Source organism: Malania oleifera, chromosome 3, assembly GCF_029873635.1.
Source record: "Malania oleifera isolate guangnan ecotype guangnan chromosome 3, ASM2987363v1, whole genome shotgun sequence".
Classification (NCBI taxonomy): Eukaryota; Viridiplantae; Streptophyta; class Magnoliopsida; order Santalales; family Ximeniaceae; genus Malania; species Malania oleifera.
Window position 1 is genome coordinate 70392308 of NC_080419.1, and position 22057 is coordinate 70414364.

Genomic DNA, 22057 nt, shown 5'->3' on the forward strand with positions numbered 1-22057 from the left:
GTTTTAATGATATATATGTTTTCCCAGATTTGATATAACAATTGTTAAATATGTTTCTATAGGATATATGTATAACATAGGATACTCATATTGCCACACACTAGTATTAGTTTATTTCCCTTATTGAGAGGTGTCTCACCCCAAAATTTTATAAACTTTTCAGGATCTCCTGATATGAGAGCGGGTAAAGCCCCACTGATCTAGTACGATAGATCTGCCCTTCCAGAAGGGTAAGTGTTTTGATAGGGTCGGATGTATTTTGTGGGATGGCCCTAGATATCTTTTGGGTTGTGTATTGTGTACATATATATACAGTGATTGTAGTAACTCTGGTATTGTGATGTATGGTATAATGAGATATATATGATTATATGTTTCCTGCTGCTTAGGCTTCTACTATATGTTCTGATATATCCTTGGTACCCACAGGTTCAGGTGGATTATAATCTGCTGAGATTGATGATATTGATTTTATTATATTTTTTTAAAAAAATGTGAAAATTAAGCAGGTCGTCACATCTAAAGTAGCTTGTTATCATCAAAATTAGGTCGTGAAACCATGAGACTAACAATCTCCCCCTTTTTTAATGATGACAAACTCTTTTTGAAAAATGGGGGCAAAAAATTCCACTAAATGTATGTGTGTGTGTGTGTATATATTATATAAAAATTTTGGCAAGTTCATGACATCATAAGACATTTAATTTGATGAACTATCTCAACTAGCATGCAATTTCACAATATCATAAACCAATCAAACATCTCAGTGCAGGTTCACAATGTCATACATTTTTCAAGATTTCTCTCCCTTTTGTCAACATCAAAAGGAAAGGAGGGGTTTGGAAGAAGAGATGAATACCAAATAATTATACAACAGTCATACAAAACAAAAAAAGCCAAGGATGGCTTGCACAAAAATAATTAAAACAATTAATAAAGAATGCACAAGCAAATTTCTCTCCTAATTATGCAAAATCTATCCTCACTAAGCGGTTTTGTAAAATAATAAGCAAGTTGATTTTTAATGGGCACAAAAACCAATTCAATATCTCCTTTTTGCTTATGGTCTCTGTTGACTCTACAAGTTTAATCCTGTTTTGATAATAACCAATCACTTGGTATTTGATCTATGCATTGAGTTTGTGAACAGGAACCACATTAAGCATGCACGGAAAGATAACGAGTCATGGAAGTCACAAAGTAAAGCTAACATATCTTGGCAAGATCCATGGAACTCAAAGAGTACGAGAATCAAAATGCAAGCGGCAAAGTTCAAGAACATCTTGAGAATGGGTATTTAGAACTTATGTACTTACATTTTCATATGATTTAATTTGAGGCTCAACGTAACATAGAATGATTTTAGGATTCATGCATTTCATGTATATCATTAGGGAACTTTCATGTACTTAAAAATGTTTTTAAAATCATGGAAAATATGTTTTATAAAAGGACCAAGAAAAAGAGCAAAGCATGATTTTAAGTTAGAAAAATAAAATTGAGAAAAGAGGACTTCAGTAGCCTGAACTCACCCTCAGTAGCTTGAAGAATTTCTTCAGGAGCCTGAAGATTAAGTTCGGTAGCCTGAAGAATTAAGGGGAAAACACAGCAAGTTGGCCGAGGCACCTTGGTCGCCAGACCTTGGAACCTCAGGCGCCTGACCCTATCTTTAGGTGCCTAACCTTGCAGCTCAACTTGATTTTTTCAAACTCTTAAAGGACTTCGGTCGCCTGGGCTCTCACCCTCAGGCGCTTGAACTTGCTGGAAACTTAAAATTGTGATTTTTATTAAACGAACGCATGAGCTATTTCTTTAATCCAACGGTTGAGATTAATCCTAAGGGTAAGACACTATATATACTGAATATCTAAACCCTAGAATGAAGCTAAGACACACAACAAGAGAAGAACACACCTTATTGCAAGAATGTAGAGAAACTTGAGCTGATTGTCTGTACTTCATTCTACTTTCATCTTCTTTGGGCAAATCTACTCCAAAAATCAAAGGACATTCATTCATTCAACTGTATTTCAATCTAGTATTGAGGTTTGATCATTCAAGTTATTATTCTCAAGAACTTCTAATCTCATTATCTGTTCTTGATTATCTTTAGAAAAGTTTGATCTTGTGTGCATTCATACATATAAAAAAATTGTTTTTGAAAAGATCATTACTTGAGAAAGTTGTTTAGCTATTAATTGATTGCTATTGATTCAAGAGTATATATATTTATATAAATAGTGTTCATAGAGCATATTATTGAAAAATCTATTTTTGATTAGGTATTAAAAGGTTGATCTTGAAATTGCTTACACATATACATATTTTTTAAACAAGATCATTACTTGATTAAGGTTGTGTGATTGATTGAATGGTTTGATTCAAGTGGGTATTAAGATAAAAGATTTATATTTTAGATATATTAAAACACTTGAATATATATCCTTGGTATTCAAAAATATCTATTTTATTAAGGGATATCTTGTTTGGAAAATCTCATACTCAGGATTTTGTTCTTTGAATTACATATCATATACATTTACATATTACAAAGATTGAGTTGGGATTAAATATTTGATAGTAAGCCTTTTTTTTATTTTTTATATTGATAAAATATTCAAGATAAGGCTTTTATCAAGTTCACATTAGATATATGTGTGCATCTTTACAAAGAGAACTAGAACCCTAGTATACTCAAAAGCATTTTAAATATATCATTACGTGGGAGTTGTGATTAAAGAGGGTTTGTGTGTTGAAGCAAATCATACGTAAACGATTGTATCGTTTTCATAAATTCATGAGCTTCAAGTTTAATCATATGTTAATGTGCTAGGAAATTGAATTGTACTCACAAGCTTTTGTTAGAAGCATTGTTTTGAGTGTTATTTTTCATATTCTATTGTATACACGGTTCGGTGTGTGAACGGATGTGTGAAGAGAGAGTTGTATCTCTTGTAAGCAACGGAGTAGGAGGGAGTTGTACCTCTTGTAAGCAGCGAATTGTAAGGAAAGCTCCGTCCCAATTTAAGGAGCAGGGATTTAGTGAAATCCTTGAGTGGTTGCTCAAGGCGAGGACGTAGGCCAAGTCGGTTGAACCTCGTAAAAATCGTGTTTGTCTTCTCTCTTCCCTTTACTCTTTATTTTCAACACTACATTTAAATTGTGTATATTGCATGTATAGGTTGGATAGCCTTACACATAAGTAATTGAGTAGCAAGAATTCATTGGTAAATATATAAGAAGGGTTTAAGGGGTAAATAAGTGTCAAAGAATTTTTTAAATACCCAATTCACCCCACCTCTTGGGATTACACCTAATTCAACATTTGGTATCAGAGCGGGTTTACATAGACTTGATAGTTAATTTGTAAAATGATCACATGGCACACATTGGTGTAACTCCATTCGGTGAGGGACACTCATCCACTAGACCACCCATTTTCTGTGGTGTAAATTACACCTATTGGAAACGTAGGATGAACATATATCTACTGAATGTGGATTGGAAGGTTTGGAAAATAGTGACTAAGGGAAATTACATTCCCATGAAAGTAATTGATAAGATTAATGTACCTAAAACTGAAGATGAATATACTGAAGAGGATTGGAAGTTAGTACAAACCAATGCCACTACCATGAACTTACTTTTCTGTGCATTAGATGTCAATGAATTTAATAAGGTAATGACATGTAACTTAGCTAAAGAAATTTGGAAAAAATTAGAAGTTACATATGAAGGCACTAAGGAAGTCAAGGATAGTAGGATTGACATGCTCACTAGTGAATATGAAGCATTTAAAATGACGACCGATGAATCCATACAATCTATGTACACTAGATTCACACACATCATTAACTCTTTAAATGCTCTTGGAAAAACTTACTCTACTTATGAGTTGATCAGGAAAATACTCAGGGGATTACCTCTAGTGTGGGAAGCGAAAGCTACGACAATAGCAGAAGGGAGAAATCTCAAGGAGATGTCGGTGGATGAACTCATTGGATCACTCATCACCTATGAGCTGGCAATAAACGAGAGGAAAAATGAACAAAGCAAAGCTAAGAAGGTCACTGCACTTAAGGCATCATCAAGCTATTCAAGTGAAGGAAGTGATTCCAAAACGGATGATGACATGACCTTGCTAACAAAGAAGTTTGGGAAGTTCTTGAAGAAGAACAAGATGTTCAACAGAAAATTCCGGAACTTTAAATCAGAAAGAGGAGAGCAAAGCATGAAGAAAAAGAAGGAGAATCCACACACATGCTACAACTGCCGAGAAGTTGGACACATCAAGCTTGAGTGTCCCAAGCTCGTGAAAGCCTCAAAGAAAAAGTAGAAGGCGTTGAAAGTTGGTTGGGATACACACAGCACTAACAGTTCAGAATCTGAATCAAGCGATGACGAGGTTGCCAATCTGTGTCTAATGGCACATGATGACCTTGAGGTACAATCATCTTTTTCATCATCTTCATATTATTCTAGTGATTCTAAAAATGAAAATGATATGATTTCATATGATGAACTGAAACAAGAATACATGTACACTATTAAAATGCTTAAGAATAAAACAAAGTTCTGAGTTGAGAAGTAAAGTCAAAGAACTTTCAAGCTTAGTTGAACGTCAAAATGAATCTCATGCATCTTTCATAAGAAATAAAGATTTGAAAATTGAGTAGTTAGAAAAGGATTTGAAAGATAAATCTGAAATTATTTGTAAATTTACTGAAGGACAAAACAATTTTGAAAGAAAAGCTCCTAGGATCTCAAAGAAATTCCCTAGAAAAGGAAGGGCTCGGCTTTAATGGTAAGGAAAATATAAAGAAAAGACATCTTTACGTGGGTTATTTTACAAAAGAGTCAAAGTCATATGCTCCAATTAAGAATTATTATAGAAATACTACATGCTTTAAATGTAGAAGGTTGGGTCACATACAATTTGACTGTCCCTTCAAAAATAAAGATGTTATAATAAAGAAAGTATGGAAGGTCAAAGGTCAATCTAACACTAACCCCCCTGGACCCAAGACAATCTGAGTACCAAAGCTAGTTGTTTGATTGTGTTTTGCAGATTTGCTTAAGATCAGCATCCTCAAAAGATAAATGGTATATGGATAGCGGATGCTCACGCCACATGACCGGGGATAAAGAAAAGTTCACATCCATCATACCCAACGATGAAGGGTTTGTTACTTTTGGAGATAATTCTAAGGGAAGGATCACAGGTGTAGGTAAATTCGGTAATGATTCCTCACTCATTATAGATGATGTTTTACTAGTTGAAGGTTTAAAGCACAATTTATTGAGCATAAGTCAACTATGTGATAAAGGCTACGTATCATTTGAACATGACAAGTGCATAGTTGAACACAAAACTAATAATAAGATATTGTTCATTGCTAAGCGTCATGAAAATGTATATATCACAAGCTTTGATAACTTAACTTCAAAGAGTGTGACATGCTTATCTGCTATGAATGAAATAAGCTGGATTTGGCATAGGATACTAGGACACACAAACATGGATTTAATTTCAAAACTAGTTAAGAAAGAATTAGTTAAGGGATTGCCTAAGACTAAATTTGTGAAAGATAAAATCTGTGATGCATGCCAATTAGGAAAACAAGTAAGAACAAGCTTTAAGAAGAAGAAAAAGATATCCACTACTAGGCCACTCCAAATGCTACACTTAGACTTATTTAGACCAAACCCAATTCAGAGTTTAGGAGGAAAATCATACGCCTTTGTCATTGTTGATGATTTTTCAAGATACACATGGGTACTATTCTTAGGTCACAAAGATGAAGCATGTGAACAATTTATAAACCTGTGCAAGAAAGTCCAAAATGAAAAGGAATATACAATTACTAAAATTCGAAGTGATAGGGGTAGAGAATTTAAAAATCAAGGCATGGAAGACTATTGTAATTCATTAGGAATTGCCCATAATTTTTCAGCACCTAGAACACCGCAACAGAATGGTGTAGTTGAAAGAAAGAATAGGTCTATACAAGAAATAGTCAGAACTATGCTTAACGAACATAAATTACCTAAATACTTCTGGGTCGAGGCAGTGAATACCGCCTACTATGTGCTAAATAGAGTTCTAATTAGACCATCACTTAATAAGACTCCTTATGAATTAGGGAATGACCATAGACCAAACATTTCATATTTTCATGTCTTTAGCTGTAAGTGTTTTGTGCTTAGAGACAATGAGCATCTAGGAAAGTTTGATGTGAAATCAGATGAAGGTATCTTCCTAGGGTATGCCTTAGATAGTAAAGCCTATAGGGTATATAACAAACGAACATTGACGGTCATAGAATCTATTCATGTAGTGTTCGATGAGTCAAATCCCTTCTTTAAAAGAACTGATGAAGATGAAATTGAATTAAACAAGGAATTTAAAGAACTATCAATTGAGAATGATTCATAAAAGAAAAATGAACTTAAGAAACCATCCATTGAAATTGATCAAACTGAAAATGAGGTTAATGAACCACCTAGAGAATGGAAATACATAAAGAATCATCCCATAGATCAAATAATAGGTGAACCATTACATGGAGTAGCTACTCGTTCCTCTCTTAGGAACATGGTTAGTCATTTTGCATTTCTATCTTAAGAAGAACCTAAGAATGTGAGTGAAGCTATAGATGTTGAATCTTGGGTGCTGTCCATACAAGAAGAATTAAATCAATTTGAAAGAAACAAAGTATGGACATTAGTTCCTAGACCTAAGGATAAGTCAATCATAGGGACCAAATGGATATATAAGAATAAGAAAGATGAACATGGAGTAGTTGTGAGAAATAAGGCTAGATTAGTAGCTTAGGGATATAATCAAGAATAAGGTATAGATTTTGAAGAAACATTTGCACCTGTAGCTAGGATGGAAGTCATATGAATGCTTTTAGCATATGCAGCTTTTAAGGATTTCAAGTTATATCAAATGGATGTCAAAAGCGCATTTTTAAATGGCTACATAAATGAAGAAGTGTATGTAGAACAACCCCCAAGCTTTGAAAATCATAAGAATCCAAATCATGTTTATAGACTGACAAAAGCCTTGTACGGTTTAAAGCAAGCTCATAGAGCTTGGTATGAAAGGTTAAGCGATTTTCTATTAGAAAATGGATTTATAAGAGGAAAGATAGATACAACCCTGTTCATAAAGTCTACGAAAGATGATATTCTCCTAGTGCAAGTATATGTTGATGACATCATATTTGGCGCTACAGATAAAGAATTGTGTAATGAATTTGCCAATACCATGCAAAATGAATTTGAGATAAGCATGATGGGTGAACTAAATTTCTTCATAGGACTTCAGATCAAACAAGCAAATCATGGAATATTCATAAATCAATCAAAGTATATTAAAGACTTACTCAAAAAGTTTAATATGGAAGACGAAAAAATACTAGGTACACCTATGAGCGCTTCATTGAAATTAGACAAAGATGAACAAGGTATACTAGTAGACGTCAAGCTATATCGTGGAATGATAGGTAGCTTGTTATACCTGATTGCTAGTAGACCAGATATAATGTTTAGCTTATGTTTGTGCGCAAGATTTCAGTCTACACCAAAAGAGTCTCATTTGCTAGTTGTTAAACGGATACTTAGATATCTGATAGGAACCGTGGACATTGGGTTATGGTATCCTAAGTACACATCCTTTGAGATTCTTAGTTATTCAGATGCTGATTTTTCAGGTAGCAAAGTGGATAGGAAAAGCACTAGTGGCACTTGTCATTTCTTAGGACACTCCTTGGTCTCTTGGTTTTCCAAGAAACAAAATTTAGTTGTTCTTTCCACAACTGAGGCTGAATACATAGCGGCAGGTAGTTGTTGTGCTCAAACGCTATACATGAAACAATAACTAAAGGATTTTGGATTAAGTTATGAAACAATCCCTATAAGATGCGATAATTCGAGTGCAATAAATATCTCAAAGAATCTCATATTACATTCACGAACTAAGCACATAGAAATACGACATCACTTTCTTCGTGATCATGTACAAAAAAGGGATGTAACACTAGAGTTTTATGCACGGATGAACAATGGGCAAATATATTCATGAAACCACTTGTGGATGATAGGTTTATCCAAGTTAGGCGTGAATTAGGTCTCATGCATAGTTGAGAGGTTGCTTAGATTCATGTTAGATGATATAATTCAGGGGGAGCAACGTCACTTACGATATAATCACTTGGTATTGCATTAATCAACAATTGGACACATTTAAAACCTTAAGATTTCTAAGGGGAGAAGAACATAAGGGTACGTCTACACATGTTTTATTAGTTTACACCTTTTTGTTGATGTCAAAAGGGGGAGAAAAATCGGGAGCAAAAATAATAACACACAAAAATCATAAGCAAAGAAAAATCGGGAGCAAAAATTGTTATTGAAGTTATGCAAAGGGTGAGATATACAAAAGGGGAGAAACTATTGTTAATGTCATGGTTGAAACATTATGAGCATATTCATTATGAGCATATTTCATACTTCATTTAGATTCAGGCACTTTGTGTATGAATATGAGCATATTGTCATTCATTGAATATTTGATGCATTAATTGAGGGGGAGCCTTGTTAGGCATAACCCATTATATATATTTGCTCGTATATTTGTCATCATCAAAAAGGGGGAGCTTGTTGACTCTACAAGTCCAATCCTATTTTGATAATGAAAAATCACTTGGTATTTAATCTGTGCATTGAGTTTGTGAATAGGAACCATATTAAGCATGCACGAAAAGATAACGAGTCATGGAAGTCACAAAGTAAAACTAACATATCTTGGCAAGATCCATGGAACTCAAGGAGTACGAGAATCAAGAGGTAAGCGGCAAAGTTCAAGAACATCTTGGGAATGGGTATTTAGAACTTATGTACTTACATTTTCATATGATTTAATTTGAAACTCAACGTAACTTAGAATGATTTTAGGATTCATGCATTTCATGTATATCATTAGGGAACTTTCATGGACTTAGAAATGTTTTTAAAATCATGGAAAATATGTTTTATAAAAGGCCTAAGAAAAAGAGCAAAGCATAATTTTAAGTTAGAAAAAGAAAATTGGGAAAAGGGGACTTCAGTTGCCTAAACTCACCCTCAGTAACCTGAAGAATTTCTTCAGGAGCCTGAAGATTAAGTTCGGTAGCTTGAAGAATTAATGGGAAAACACAGCAAGTTGGCCGAGGCACCTCGGTCACCTGACCCTGGAACCTTAGGAGCCTGAACCACTTTAGGAGCCTGACCCTATCTTTAGGCACCTAACCCTACAGCTGAACTTGATTTTTTCAAAGGCTTAAAGGACTTCGGTTGCCTGGGCTTTCACCCTCAGACGCCTGAACCTGCGGGAAACTTAAAATTGTGATTTTTATTAAACGAACGCGCGAGCTATTTCTTTAATCCAATGGTTGATATTAATCCTAAGGGTAAGACACTATATATACTGAGTATCTAAATCCTAGAACGAAGTTAAGACACACAACAAGAGAAGAACACACCTTATTGCAAGAATATAGAGAAACTTGAGCTGATTGTTTGCACTTCATTCTACTTTCATCTTCTTTGGGCAAATCTACTCCGAAAATCAAAGGGCATTCATTCATTTAGCTGTATTTCAATCTAGTATTGAGGTTTGATCATTCAAGTTATTGTTCTCAAGAACTTCTCATCTCATTACGTGTTCTTAATTATCTTTAGAAAAGTTTGATCTTGTGTGCATTCATACATATAAAAAATTTGTTTTTGAAAATATCATTGCTTGAGAAAGTTGTTTAGCTATTAATTGATTGTTAATAGTGTTCATAGAGCATATTATTGAAAAATTTATTTTTGATTAGGTATTAAAAGGTTGATCTTGAAATTGCTTATACATATATATATTTTTTAAACAAGATCATTACTTGATTAAGGTTGTGTGATTGATTGAATGGTTTGATTCAAGTGTGTATTAAGATAAAAGATTTATATTTTAGATATATTAAAACACTTGAATATATATCCTTGGTATTCAAAAATATCTATTTTATTAAGGGATATCTTGTTTGGAAAATCTCATACTCAGGATTTTGTTCTTTGAATTACATATCATATACATTTACATATTACAAAGATCGAGTTGGGATTAAATATTTGATAGAAAGCCTTTTTTTTATATACTGATAAAATATTCAAGATAAGGCTTTTATCAAGTTCACATTAGATATATGTGTGCATCTTTACAAAGAGAACTAGAACCCTAGTATACTCAAAAGCATTTTAAATATATCATTACGTGGGAGTTGTGATTAAAGAGGGTTTGTGTGTTGAAGCAAATCATGCATAAACTATTGTATCGTTTTCATACATTCATGAGTTTCAAGTTTAATCATATGTTAATGTGTTAGGAAATTGAATTGTACTTATAAGCTTTTGTTAGAAGCATTGTTTTGAGTGTTATTTTTCATATTCTATTGTATACACTATTCGGTGTGTGAATGGATGTGTGAAGAGAGAGTTGTATCTCTTGTAAGCAGTGGAGTAGGAGGGAGTTGTGCCTCTTGTAAGTAGCGGATTGTAAGGAAAGCTCCGTCCCAATTTAAGGAGCAGGGATTTAGTGAAATCCTTGAGTGGTTGCTCAAGGTGAGGACGTAGGCCAAGTCGGCTGAACCTCGTAAAAACCGTGTTTGTCTTCTCTCTTCCCTTTACTCTTTATTTTCAACATTGCATTTAAATTGTGTATTTTGCATGCATAGGTTGGATAGCCTTACACATAAGTAATTGAGTAGCAAGAATTCATTGGTAAATATTTAAGAAGGGTTTAAGAGGTAAATAAGTGTCAAAGAATTTTTTAAATACCCAATTCACCCCCCCCCTCTTAGGATTACACCTGATTCAACAGTCTCTTATGAAGTAATGTCTAATTTCAAAGTGTTTAGTTCTTGAATGTTGAATAGGATTTTTAGGCAAATTAATTGCACTAGTATTATCACACATTATGAGCACACAATCAAATTTCAAGCCAAAATCAAGTAGTGTTATTTCATCCAAAGTGTTTGTTCTACACTACTATTGGCTGCTATGTACTCAATTTTTGTCATGAAAAGTGCAACTAAGTTTTGTTTCTTGCTAAACAAGTAACAAGTGAGTGTCCTAGGAAGTGAAAAGTCTCGTTAGTACTCTTATGGTCCATTTTGCAACTGGAAAAATTAGCATTCGAGTCACTTAAGAGTTCAAAAGAGTGCGATTCGATTACCAAAGTCCTAAGTTTTAAGTGCCAACAAGATATCTAAAAATATGTGTTATAGAAACTAAGTGTGATTCATTAGGATTAGATTAAAAGCAAGCACATATGTAAACACTAAACATAATATTCGGTCTACTTGTAGTTAAGTAAAGAAGACTACCAAACATACCTTTATATCGTTTAACATCTATGCTTATACCTTGCTCGTCCTTGTCAAGTTAGGTTGAGGTACTCATGGGAGTGCCTATTTCCTTTGCTCCATCCACCCCAAACCTTTTTAGTAGTTCCTTGATATACTTAGTTTGGTTGATGAAGATTCCACCTTTCTTTTGCTTTATTTGGAGTTTGAGGAAAAAAAGTGAACTTTTTCTATTATGCCCATCTCAAATTCATTTTGCCTTTCTTTCACAAATTCTTTACACAGGAGTTCATTAGTAGTACCAAAGATAATGTCGTCGATATAAATTTGCACAATGAGCATGTCATTATCTTTAGTTTTAATGGACAATGTTATATCAACCCTCCCCATTTTAAAACTTTTTTCAAATAAAAATTTACATAGCATTTCATACCAAACTCTAGGAGTTTGCTTTAAACTATACGAGACTTTAGAGAGTTTGTGTTGACCTTATAGGTCACACCCGGTTTTGATAATGACAAATACTCTAGTATTTGATAGCTTTCAAGTTTGTGTTTAGGTTTATATTAGCAAATCAATTGATGGCACACGAAATAAAGCCTGAAGACCCTGAAGATTATTTCTTGTTGTAATTTATATTATTTGGGCCTGTAATAATTTATATCGGTCTATAATAATCTATGCATGTCATGCATATAGGTTTTGTAAGTTCAAAATGACCGTAGACTGACCATAGGGAACCGAATGTCATTAGGGCACCCTTCGGTCGACCGATTTCAGATTTTTGGACATAATTGAAAAACCTTGGGCATTGACCTTAGATTGACCCTGGGCCCCTAATCATCACATATAAAGTCCCCCATAACTTAAAATTTATACCTATATGAATAGGGGTGACTTTCTAATAAAGAATAGGATCGAAATTGTGCATTGAATAGTGCTTCGGTCCACCGAACTTTCATAGTGTAAATCACTCGATCGGCCGAATAGGTCAAGAGGTCAACAGTTTGACCGTGGCTCGGTCGACTAAATCAGACCAGTTCAAAATTTCTGGTTGACCGAACTCCATGGGGTCAACACTTTGACCTTTTGGTCGACTGACTAATAAAGTACTTCAACGCCCTAGTCGACCAAATGTACTTAGGAGATGCTATAATTGCTTGGTCGACTGAGCCACTTAATTCAAAATCACTTGGTCGACCGAACCACGCTAGAATGAAAAATCGCCCTTGGAACCCTTGTCTGGTCGACCAAACTTTTAGTTCAAATTTCTCTCGGTCGACCGAACTTTGTCACCTGGTCAATCGAACCTCAAGTCCAGTCGACCGGTGCTCTCGAGTTGGAAAATTTTTTTACCGCAACTAAATTTTTTAAACAGGGTTAATTGTGCTTAAATGTTTTTAAACTTTCCTAATTATACCCAATAGGTCCCAAACGGTTATATTTTTGACATTGTCTATAAAGATGGGTTCATTTGTGAAGATTAAGTGCAGATTAGCCAAAATCATTAGCAAAAATCCTCTCTATCTCAAAATCTCATTTTTCCCAAAATACTCTCAAATATTCATTCCTTTGATACATCTTGATATTGTGAGAGTTTATTAATTGTTCTTGTGTTTATTAGATACTACTAATGCTCTATTATTCTTGTTTGATTGTGTGATTCATTTTTGGAGAGTTTAGTTAAGTTTATCCCACATATTTCAATATTATAAATCTTGTGTTGGGATAAACTAACAAGCTTAGGGATCTTCGCATTGCCATTGCAAGATTCCCTTAACTTTGATTTTGTTGTGCAAAAATATTTTCTACAAGCTATAATATTGTTCAAACTACTTTTGAGCTTATTATATTGAAGAGAAATATTTTGAGTTAGTTTGAATATTTGATTGAGCATTGAGATTTGATATTAACTTGTTTCAAAGATACAACTTGTTTAGAACACTCTTGAACATTATAGTGATCATATATTGTTGAGTGTTACTTGCACATATATTCATATCACTGAGCTTACATTACCTATACTATTATGTGCATGTGATAGATTATATTGGGTACATATCTTCTTTACTTGAAAAGCATAATCACTGTACCAGTTATGTTGTGAAAAATATGGTTGTATTCCAGGCGTGGCTTGAGGGGGTGGTAATCCAGCCCGTAAGGATTGTTAGGGTCTTCTTTGCCCCGCAAGGAGAATTTGTAAAGGTTGAGGACAACCCTATGCTAATTGACCTGGTTATAATCGGTGCTGCTCCACTCGTTAAGTGAGCTTTAGTGGAATCCTCGAGCTTGCGAGTTAGAGACGGGGACGTAGACACAGTTGGCCTAACCCCGATAACATATCGTGCATGTTCTTTATATTTTCGCAAATTTATTTTCCGCACTTTTATTTTCAGCACATGTATATTGTATGTTTGATTCATTATATGTAGTACATGTGTTGATTGTGTTTATAATTAAATAGAAAGACCCTAGGTTTGTGTAATGCTGCTACTAGATTGGTTGACCTAGGGACAAATTTATAAATACCCAATTCACCACTCTCTTGGGAATACACCAAAGCTAACAGTCTGAAAACATGTTTTGGGAAATTTTTCATTTTCAAAACTTGGAGGTTTCTCAACATATAGATCTTCCTCAATAAATCTATTCAAAAGACACTTTTAACAATATTTGATATAGATTGAAGTTCTTATAACTAGAAAAAAGCAAGTAGCATACAAATAGCTTCTAATGTAGCAACTAAAGCAAAATTTTCATCATAGTTTCTAGCCACATACAACAAATATGAATATAAAATGCGCATCCAAGACACCCTAAAGTAGTTTCCAACTACATACAACAACAAATATGAATCTCCAAAAAGAATTTTCAACCATAATTATGCATGAAATACATTTTTCATCATAATCATGCTATAGAATATCAGTAAACTTAGAAAATATTCTTACCATAACAAATGCTTGCTAGGTCTGGTCATCACAAAGAATTGCTCATGTAATTGTATCCTCTCAAACCCCATTTTTTTCCAACGAAATTATTCCATAACTTCCACTAGACATTTACATTGGAAAAATGATTCTTTAACTATTTTTTATCATACCGAACTTTCTTAGTTTGGTAAAATCCATCAATTATGTTTTTCCATCCTTTCTTGCTAAAACTTATTTCTAGTCTATTCTCCTTATGGACTTCTTCAATGCACAACTTAATGAACCTTTTATGTCTCTCAGGGTCCATTCAACTTTGACTTTTTCTTTGATAGTATTGCCTCTAGCCATCACTTCCTAGACAGAAAAAAAAAAAAAATGTGCAAAAAGATCCAATACATGCCATAAAAGAAAAAATTAATAAATTAATAAAATTAATAAATGCCATAAAAGAAAAAAAAAAAAAAAGGAAAAGAAAAAGGATCCAATACATGCCATAAAAGCAAAATAAAAAAAAAAAAATCCAAATTGTCAAACATTTGGCAATGTCTTTAGCATAGTTAGTATTCCTTAACATTTGCTCCGTTATACCTTCCCTTACCTAATACAAAAGATTTAGCGCCCCTTCATTGATGGCCTCACTATCTATATTACCATCATCATTCCTTTTATTTGTAACTTTAGAATCCTTTTGACCATAGTCATCAAATAAGGAATCATGCATTGAATGCAATTTGATGGAATTGTGGCATGCCATGCATGCAACGACAATAAACATTTGCTTCTCAAGTTCAAAACTCGGCATTTGCTTCAAGATTGGGATTCTAGCCTTCAAGATACTAAAACATCTTTCAATTACGTTATGTAAAGATGAGTGTGCATGGTTAAAAACCTCTTCCTTCCCTTGTGATCTATTCCCATACCCAAAATCTGGTAAATGATGTCAATTCTCCTTGTATGGTGCTAAAAATATTGGCATATTCAGATAGCCAGCAAAAACCGCATAATATTTCCCCTTTGGAGCCCTAGGAAAGTTAAAATCTTTCTTTCGGACGTAGTGAAGCAAAATTCCAGAGTCATTTGTAGTGCCCTCCCATTTAGCGTCTACAAAAGTGAATAATATGTCAAATGAACATGCCACCATAATATTTTGTGTGCAATAATTCTTCTGGCCTTTATAAGGGATTTGTTCAACCTCTCGTATTGAAACACTAATGTGTGTCTCATCAATAGCCCCCACACAGTTCTAAAAATAGGGGTAAGACTTCCTATTCCTAAGAATCTCCCTTGGGGTACAGTTCAACCTCTAATGTGGCTTGATAATTTCACATGGAAGTTTTGCCACAACTAAAAGGACTTTATTGAAGTGTCTACTTATAGTTTCATCAAAATGTTGGAAACATTCTTGTATCATCCTATATATATATTTTCATTATGTCCAATAGTCATTAAGAAAATTTCCATTTTCTCTTCTACACTGATAACCCTTGTACCACAAAATGAACTTCGAGCCTTTATCATTTGACAAAAACTAACAAACACATGCTTCTCCATTTGAAATTACCGATGACACCTATCTTCATATCCATTTAACACCTTTAATACAAATTGATGACCTATAAGTGCAGAGTTCCTACAAGGTGTATTTTGACTCGTTATTAAAGCTTCTAGCAGCACAAGTTGAAGTGCGTTTATTAGTAATATGTTAGATATGTGACTCATATCAAGTGGAACGCATGCACTAGGAAAGCATGGTGAAGCAAAGAACAAGGAAGCTGAGCTGTAGGAAGAAACTGTCAACTATTTAGTTGACAGTATGATTGAAAATTTACCCTCGGGAGATAATCGTCGATGGTTTCAGTATGTAGAAATCATCCTTGGTATTAAACCATCAACAATTTTTCTGAAACCGTTGACAGTATTGTTCGACGCTAATCATGAAATTTGAATTGGGAAGATTAATGGATTAGGAGATTCAGAGTTTTTTCCTCCGAAATTTGCTACAGGGGTAATTTACTAAGCCTTCTATATGCATACAGTTAGAATATATACAATATTTTTGTAACCCTTGATGTAAGCTTCGAAGATTGATAGTGAAAATTCAGGCACTTGCTCCTGTGGAAGTAGGCATATTGCCAAACCACGTAAATACTTGTGTTGTGTGTTCTATTACTTTCCTTTATTCTCTTTGTGATTGATTGTGTTTCTGTATATTCATCGTTGGTTGCTTACATTGCTTGATCCAATTGAAGTTGTTGGTTTCTGCTGCGCATTGTCATTCAGCCACTTTGCACAACAAATTGGAATCAGAGCTATTGGTTGCAATGATTGGGATTTCTTCTGTGAACTTCAATGGAACGGAAAATTTTGGACTTTGGCAGAGAAGGGTTAAGGACTTGTTGGTGCAACAAGGTATGGTGAAGGCACTATATGGAAAACAGTAGGAAGGCATGGACGACATAAGTTGGAAGGAGTTGGAAGCGAAAGTTGTGGCTACTATCAGGCTTTGACTGGCCGATGACGTGATGTATCACGTCATGGATAAGGAATCACCAGCACAAGTTTGGCTGAAACTAGAGAGCTGGTATATGTCCAAGTCATTTAAGTAGAAATTGTACGAGCTTAAGATGACTGAGGGTTCTTATCTGAATCAACACATCAACGTATTCAATCAAATCATTAGCGATCTGAAGCGGGTTGTTGTGAAGTTCGATGAAGAAGACAAAGCGTTGATGCTACTGAATTTCCTACCTACGTCTCTTACATATAAGAATTTGGTTACGACTCTGACATGGGGAAAATAAACCTTGGAGTTGGAGGATATCATGAGTGCATTGTTGGGGTTTCATCAAAGGACGAAGGCCATCGATGAGAGTTCACAAGGAGAAGGGCTCGTGGTGAAGGGAAACCAGGATCGTGGGAAAAGCAGGTTCCGAAGTGGACCAAGCAACAATAGGGCTCGGTCTCGTTCCACAAAGAGGAAGGTCGTGCAGTGTTTTAAGTGTAGGAAAAAGGGGCACATAAAACCCGATTGTCTAGAAAGGAAGAAGGGGAATGCTGAAAATAAAGAAGGTTCATCAAACACGACGAATGTAGTGTAAGAAGGAGACTCGGGAAGCTATGATGGTGATATGCTTTCGGTTTCATCTAGTTTAGACGGTCTCATGGATTCTTGGATCTTAGATTCGACGTGCTTGTATCACATGATGCCCAACAAAGACTGATTCACCACTTACAGGTTGGTAAATTTTGGTACTGTTCTAATAGTGATGCTTATGCAAAATTGTCGGGATAAGGAATATTAGAATCAAAATGTTTGATGGTGTAGTGAGGACGTTATGTTAGGTTAGGCACATATCAGAATTGAGAAAGAATTTGATTTCATTAGGCACTTTGGACTATAACGGGTTTAGTTACAAGTCTGAAAGTGGGGTAATGAAGGTGAGTTAGGGTGCTCTGACTGTGATGAAGTAGCAGAAAGTACTAGGGAATGTATACATAATGCTGGGTACTATAGTTGTAGGTGGAGCTGCAGCTACAGAGTTTAAGTTAGATGATATGGTCTTGTGGCATATGCAGTTAGAGCATATGGGTGAGTGTGGAATGATAGAGCTTCATAAGAGAAATCTTCTGAAAGGGGTCAAATCATGCAAGCTGAGCTTCTGCAGGTTTTGTGATTTGGGAAAACATAATAGGGTGCAGTTCATTGTAGCTACACACAAGACGAAGGGAATCCTAGACTACATTCATTCAAATGTTTGGGGGCCGGTAAGGATAGCATCACGAGGTGAACATATGTACTATGTGAGTTTTATCGATGATTATTCATGGAAGGTTTGGTTGTACTTCATGCGGCACAAGTCAGACACGTTTTCCAAGTTTAAATTGTGGAAAGTTGAGGTGGAAAACCAGACCGGGAGAAAGATTCAATGCCTCAGGTCAGACAATAGAAATGAGTACGCTAATTTGATGTTCAAAGATTTTTGTAAGCAGCATGACATAAGGAGACATTTTACAGTACGCTGGACACCACACAACAGAATGGTGTGGTGAAAAAGATGAACCGAACTCTAGCTGAAAGAGCTCGGTGTCTCAGGTTTTTGAGTACATTATGCTAGAATTGAACCCCAGTGTGCCAATGCCGACTTAGCTAGATTGAAATAACTTACGGACGAGACTATTGAGTAGTTTATTAAAAGGTTTAAAAGGGGAATTCTCATTGCTCAAGTAAACCCCTCTCCCCAAGGTTGAATATATATAGTTATCAAATTAAGGAGTTCAAGGGAATGACTCTCTTTGATCTCTTTAAACTCTCCAAGAGAACCAACACATATGAAAGAAATTTGAGGGGAGATAAGAAGGAATCTTAACCTTTGAACTTATTACCAAGATCCTAATTATGAGGTTTATGTGGCTTGTTTTGTTGGGCAATGAATTTTTTTCAAGAAGCTCTCATTCTTTTAAGCCCCTTCTACCCAATAATACACCCTTTCAAACCTTAGAGAAAGAGCTCTCTTTTCTAGCAAAACTTCAACCACATCCCTCCCCAGCATAGTCAAACACAAATTCTTCCCCCAAAGGTTGCGACAGTTTGTGTGCTTTTAGGTTTGTCATTCCAACCCTAAGGGCACCAGCATTCTTGACTCCTGAAAGAGGAAAAAATACTAGTTTTCACTTGGGTGGGTTTGATTGGACTTCACATAACTTTTTCGTTGCTTCTTCCCCACTAAATTTGAGCCGCCCTTAACATACAAATAGCTAAGTTGTCTGCTACATTCTTATTCATTGTAGAAACATTTTGGAAACATTTTCTTCAAATGTTTTCCATGTATAAAAACTTTAGGTACTAAGATGTACCATTATTGAACTTTACAATTTTCAAATGTGATTTGAATATCATTGTATCCATGCACATCCAATTATTCTCAATGACTTTAAGTCCTTTTAAGTTTGAATTCAAAATCCTTTCTAAAATTTTAAGACGAAAATGAAATTTAGATGACCTAGAAGGTAAATCATGCAGATTTTGTGCACTTGCAGATTTAAATCAACCAATTTATAGGCCCAACTCTAACATCAAAACATGCATGACATCTATGAGGTTCCACAGACACACACACATACACAAAGATTTCAAAGAGAAAAATCCATATTGGAACACATTTTCTTGCTCAAATGGTTGCTGCAATTTTTGAACGTATGATCATTTTAATTGGAATGGTTTTTGCTGGAGTGAGTTTTGGTGTTGCAGATGGTCAATTGCCAACAAAAAGCAACCCACTGTCTAGACAAAACCTGCTGGAAGTTAAAACAAGAATTGACTTCAGCCAAAAGCATGCAGTGAAAAGCATTGAGGTATGGCTTTGTCATTCATTCGAGGTTTTTTGCCTTGTTTTTTTGGACTGGCAAGAATTTAGTAGTTAGTGGTTAGTGAAGTTTGAATCCAAATAGGCTGCAAATCAACTATTAGATGCACCTCACACAGATCTCAATGATAGAACAAGTGGCTTGTGATTCATTGTCTCAACACAAAAGCCAGAAATGAATCAAATTCATACGATGAATTTAAAAAAGAAGTCCGTAATAGATAGCTAGGTTACTCAACAAAAACCACAACAGACAAAAAGGGGGGCGGGGGAAGAAAAAAAAGACCATATATATATATATATATATATGTTGGACCATCAACCTGCAGCCAATCTCGGATGCTGGCAAACGAGTCCATTGCTATCTTTTTGGAAACAAACCTCAGGAACTTAGTATATTGCAACTAAAGTGTTTCACTTTGTCTATTATGTAGTGTCACTCTCAGTTGCAAACCAGACTCGTTAGCCTTGTATTTCCAACTGCCCCCCGTTATGTTTGTGTTTATGTAGAGTGAAGATGGGGACATTATTGATTGCATTGACATCTACAAGCAGCCAGCTTTTCATCATCCTGCACTAAGAAATCACACCATCCAGGTCTGAGTTGATTTAATTTTTAGTATATTATAGTTTTTTTTTTTCTTTTCAATTCTTCTATTTTATAACTGTCAATAAATTCCATTAGTATGATATCTTATTCAGATGTCACCCAGCTATGATCAAACTGTGGAGACAACAACTACAATGACATTGAGAAAAGGCGAGTCAGCCATGATTGTATCATCACAGCTATGGCAGAGAAATGGAAGCTGTCCAGAGGGCACAGTCCCCATCCGAAGAATCCAAAGGAGCAAGCTATTTAAATCAAATAAAACTGACAACTATGTGAGGAAGAAGGGTCGCTTTTCTTATCATTTTAAACACCCTAATATTGGTGACAATTCGTACCTTCAACAAATAAATCACTCGGTATGATCGCCACTTTTTCATGGACAATTGACATGGTTTGGCTGGTTAATTATATTCCTTGTGTCAGAATTTGTTATTCAGAGAGAGAGAGAATGAAACTCTTTGGTTGTCTCCACACATATAACTTGGCTCGTATCTTGTGAATAGCTTGCAGTGTTGCTTACAGAAGGCTATAGTTATTCCGGAGCAAAAGGAGATATCAAAGTTTGGAATCCCTATGTTGAATCAGATGATGAGTACAGTACTTCTCAAGTTTGTTTGAAAAATGGTCCTTACTATGATTATGAAAGCATTGAATCTGGATGGGCAGTAAGTGTAAATGCTCCTAAATTGCTTTGTGCATAAATCTGTTTGATCAACCTATTTTCATTGTTTTATTCAACTCAGGTGTTTTGAATTTTTCTAGGTAAATCCAAAGGTGTACGGGGACAAGCAGACTCGATTATTTGTATATTGGACTGTAAGCTTCCATAGATCATTCATAAGATCTAAATTTTACAGAAAGAAGCATATTGTGGCCGTATATTTTGTGTTTTGTAGTTTCTTGGTTTGAGGGTTCCTCATGTCACAGGAAATCTGAATAAAAATACCAAGGTTGATTATATGGTTGAAATGGTGTAAATATAAAGCCATTACTCTATGCAAATGCACTAATTTTCTGCTTGTTTTAGGCTGATGGTTCAAAGACAACAGGTTGCTTTGACCTCACTTGTCCTGGATTTGTCCAAACTAGCAATGAGATTGCTCTGGGTTCCACAATCAATCCCATATCAGTCCCTGGTGGGCTACCATATCAAATTACCCTTTACATATTTAAGGTCAGTTAGCTAGATGTGGCAATTTTCAGGTTCAGTGGATTTTAATTCAGGAAACTCCCTAGTGTCACAATTGTTGATCATGCTAACCATGATTTTAATTCATGTGAATACTGATTTGCCTAAACAATCCAGAAAGTTAGCCCTAAATTCATTTGTTTCTTGCATTTTCCAACTCTTTTAACTGTACTGTTTTTGAGCCTAGGATCCAAACACAAGCAACTGGTGGGTGCAATATGGGGAAAGAATCAACATAGGATATTGGCCTCCTGATTTATTCAGATTGTTGAGACATAACGCTGAAAGCGTGGAGTGGGGAGGTGAAGTCTACAGCTCAAAGGTTGGGAGTGCTCACCACACTGCAACAGCTATGGGAAATGGGCAATTTTCTGACCCCATTTTCGGCAACTCTGGCAGCATAAAGAGAATACGAATTCGTGAAAATTCTTTTCTATTAAAGTTTCCAGAATGGGTCGATACTTACTCAGATGAGTATAATTGCTATGATGTCTCTTACCTGGGTGATTACATAGAAGATCCTGAATTCTATTACGGAGGGCCTGGTAGAAATCCCAAATGCCCTTAAG

At 35.1% G+C, this 22057-nt stretch overlaps 1 protein-coding gene across 1 annotated transcript; it reads left to right on the forward strand.

The window, feature by feature from the left end:
- Positions 1-17145: 17145 nt before the first annotated feature.
- Positions 17146-22056, forward strand: LOC131151358 (protein neprosin-like). The gene is made up of 8 exons (XM_058102601.1): positions 17146-17392; positions 19572-19675; positions 20197-20283; positions 20389-20655; positions 20803-20964; positions 21062-21115; positions 21327-21473; positions 21676-22056. Exons 1-8 carry the CDS (start codon positions 17146-17148, stop codon positions 22054-22056), a joined length of 1449 nt encoding a protein of 482 aa, XP_057958584.1.
- The last annotated feature ends 1 nt before the right edge of the window (position 22057 follows it).

Bases quoted from the DNA above. Each gene is read 5' to 3' on its own strand.
- LOC131151358 (XM_058102601.1), top strand. From the start codon at position 17,146: ATGAGTGCATTGTTGGGGTTTCATCAAAGGACGAAGGCCATCGATGAG. The intron at 20,284-20,388 runs GTCTGAGTTGAT...TATCTTATTCAG, and splicing joins TAAGAAATCACACCATCCAG to ATGTCACCCAGCTATGATCA. The intron at 21,116-21,326 runs GTAAGCTTCCAT...TGCTTGTTTTAG, and splicing joins GATTATTTGTATATTGGACT to GCTGATGGTTCAAAGACAAC.